This window comes from Atta colombica, unplaced genomic scaffold (assembly GCF_001594045.1).
Source record: "Atta colombica isolate Treedump-2 unplaced genomic scaffold, Acol1.0 scaffold35, whole genome shotgun sequence".
Classification (NCBI taxonomy): domain Eukaryota; kingdom Metazoa; phylum Arthropoda; class Insecta; order Hymenoptera; family Formicidae; genus Atta; species Atta colombica.
The window spans coordinates 625,343-627,955 of record NW_017259459.1 but is presented as its reverse complement, the minus strand read 5'-3'; the positions used below and the strand labels follow the sequence as shown (position 1 = coordinate 627,955).

At 43.1% G+C, this 2,613-nt stretch overlaps 1 protein-coding gene across 3 annotated transcripts in view; it reads right to left on the bottom strand.

The window, feature by feature from the left end:
* Positions 1-2,374, bottom strand: part of LOC108690764 (transcriptional repressor p66-alpha-like) — a 4,766-nt gene extending 2,392 nt beyond the window's left edge. The window contains exons 1-6 of one of the 3 annotated variants that reach the window (XM_018198228.1): positions 2,278-2,374; positions 1,903-1,971; positions 1,233-1,516; positions 904-1,129; positions 537-825; positions 172-237 (exon numbers count right to left, since the gene is read on the bottom strand). In XM_018198228.1, coding sequence (XP_018053717.1) covers positions 172-237; positions 537-825; positions 904-1,129; positions 1,233-1,516; positions 1,903-1,971; positions 2,278-2,297 — 954 coding nt within the window. In that variant the 5' untranslated portion in view covers positions 2,298-2,374. The remainder of the gene's footprint in view (positions 1-171; positions 238-536; positions 826-903; positions 1,130-1,232; positions 1,517-1,902; positions 1,972-2,277) is intronic. The other 2 variants (XM_018198229.1, XM_018198230.1) reach the window with 2 other exon arrangements.
* Positions 2,375-2,613: the final 239 nt, after the last annotated feature.

Sequence of the window (2,613 nt, the reverse complement as noted above, 5' to 3'; positions counted from 1 at the left end):
ATATATATATATATATATAGAACAAACTAACAAAATAAAGAATCGTTAGAAACAAGAAGCACAGAAAATAAAGCTTAATTAAAATATAATCAATGTAGGAAAAAAACAGATTAATAGCTTTTAGAGAATATAGATAGAAGACATTATATATTGATCGACGAATGAATATACCTGTTCCGAATTCACAGGTGTGCTTAAGGATGCGGTGGTTTTATTTTCTTGCGATCCAGCAAGCAGCTTTGTGTTTAGAAAAACACAATAAATTGATTACATACGTTGTTCACAATTAAAGAATTATTTAACACTTTCACGGCCGGACTTTCAGCGTTCGCATTAACGATCGCTCGAATTATATTGTATCGTGCGATCACAAGTAATGTATTAGCAGTGAAAGTGTTAGTTCTTAAAATTATTCAGTAAAGCTTTCAGCAGTCTTACTGACTTATTCTTAAGTTCAAGTAAAATTAAAACTTGAACATTATATATATATATATATGTAAAGCTTATAATAAAAATAGTAAAATGTGATATTATACCTTACTTACTTGATGCGCTGGAGCCGGTGTTGGATCCTTTGTAGACCTCTCCGTTCTGTCCGTTGGCGCATGATAACTTGAGACACTCGCCGCCGCTACACTGGGTGGTCTTCCTCTAGGATGAGGTGGTTGTGGTATCACCATGTTAGGAGGCATCCCGCCTGTACTTGGAATGGCATTTCGACCAGCGTTAGGAGGCAGTACCATGCCAGGTGGTGGAGCATGTAAACTACTACTTCTGCTCGGTGCAGGTTGACCCTTAAGTAAAGGCGGAGGTGCTTTCCCAGCTCTGTGATAAAGAAAACGACTTGACGTAACAATGATAAAATTATATTTTGAAAAAAGATAACATTACAAAGGATCTTACCTATGAGGCACCTGCTGCGTCGTTACTGGTGGTGGTAATTTGTTGAGCACTTTAGGTGCTGTCGCGATGTTCTCTTTCAGTTGCTGAGACTGACGCAATTTCTTCAAAAGCACTAATTTCATTTCTTCAGATTTGAGCTCTTCTCTATATTTTCTTAGTAGTCTTTCGCGTTCAGCCAACTCATCGGATGACAGTTCCTTGATTGGCACCAACGGAGGCATGTCACCTGTTTAAACATTCAGCATAAATAAAATCCAATGTAATACTAAGATAAAAATTCATAAATAATTCTCTATTTTTTAACAATAAATAAAAAAAAGAATAATAACCTTCATCGCTATCCGAAGCATTTCCATTTAGATATCCATTCATCCTAGGCTCATCAGGACTCTCGGCATAACTCCTTTCGATTCTAGGTCTAAGATTACGACGTGGCTTACGTTCGTCCCCATGTGATCGTTTAGGAGCCAAGATACCACGGGCCGCATTCTGTATATTACGTGCCTCTGGCATATTGTTCTCCAAATTGGAGCCGGAGGAATAGTGAACTCCCAAGTCCAATGGGATATCACCAGAATTCACAGAAAGGGACGGGGAATTACGCCTACCACTGCTGCTGAAAGAACGGCATTACAGGAATTAGGGAATCTGTCGCACAAATATTTGTTATCATGCAGAATAAAACTTGAAAGTTTTACTGTTTTAAATATATTCAAGAATATGTCAAGTTAAAAGGTAACAACAACCTACTTCGTCACACGGTGATAAGAACCTAATACTGATAAGAAATTCTTGCCTGGATAAAAGGCAGGCATTATCATAAATTACCATAGTATATAACTGTTCCCCATTTTTTAACATTTAAAATTGTAAAATTTAAAGCGACATCGCCATAAGAAACAGGCTTAAGTTGTCGTTACTTTTCTTTTATTTCGTATTTAATTAGAAGAGGTACAATAACGAGAGAACTATTCTCCCCAGAAACAGACGGTACTTCACCTGATGCTCAGATCCACCACCGCATCTCCGTCCACATCCATGGCCTCCATTCTTTCGACCGTGGTCACTCTGTAATCACAAATACACGCGTGTAAAGTCGATCAACACGGAGACATTTTATTCCCGAGAGAAAAGGAAGGAGAGCGGGGGGGAGAAAGGGAGAGAGAAAGAATATCGTGTTACGCTGTTTGAAAACGCGCGCTGCAGAGGAGGCAGCCACGACACTGTTTAATCTCGCGCGTGCAGCAAAGAGAACCCCGCGTGGAACAAACCGGACTACGTTACGCGGGGACACGCACGCTGCTGCACGCATGCACACGCACAGGCGCGCTGCTGTTACTCGCTTTACTCGCGTTGGCCATACAACTGGGTTACCGAATCTCTCCTGCGCGCATTCTCGGTACGCCCCGCCGTCTCCGCAACACACGACGCGCCCCGATGGGATCCCCGAAAATCCTTCGGCGCGATTACGCCGCGTGACGCGAAGAGTATCGCGGACACGCCACACGCGCGGACGACGAGCAGCCAGCGGCACGTCGACGTCGACGATGACCAGATATCCCGTACGACGACGCGCGAAACCGAGAAACATCCGTGACCGGGAGACGACGCCACCAGCGTGAAGGCACGAAGAGAGGGAAGCGGAGGAAGGGGAGACATAGTGAGAAAGAGACAGGGGGGGGAGGAGGAGAGAGGAGTACGGGGCAGGCG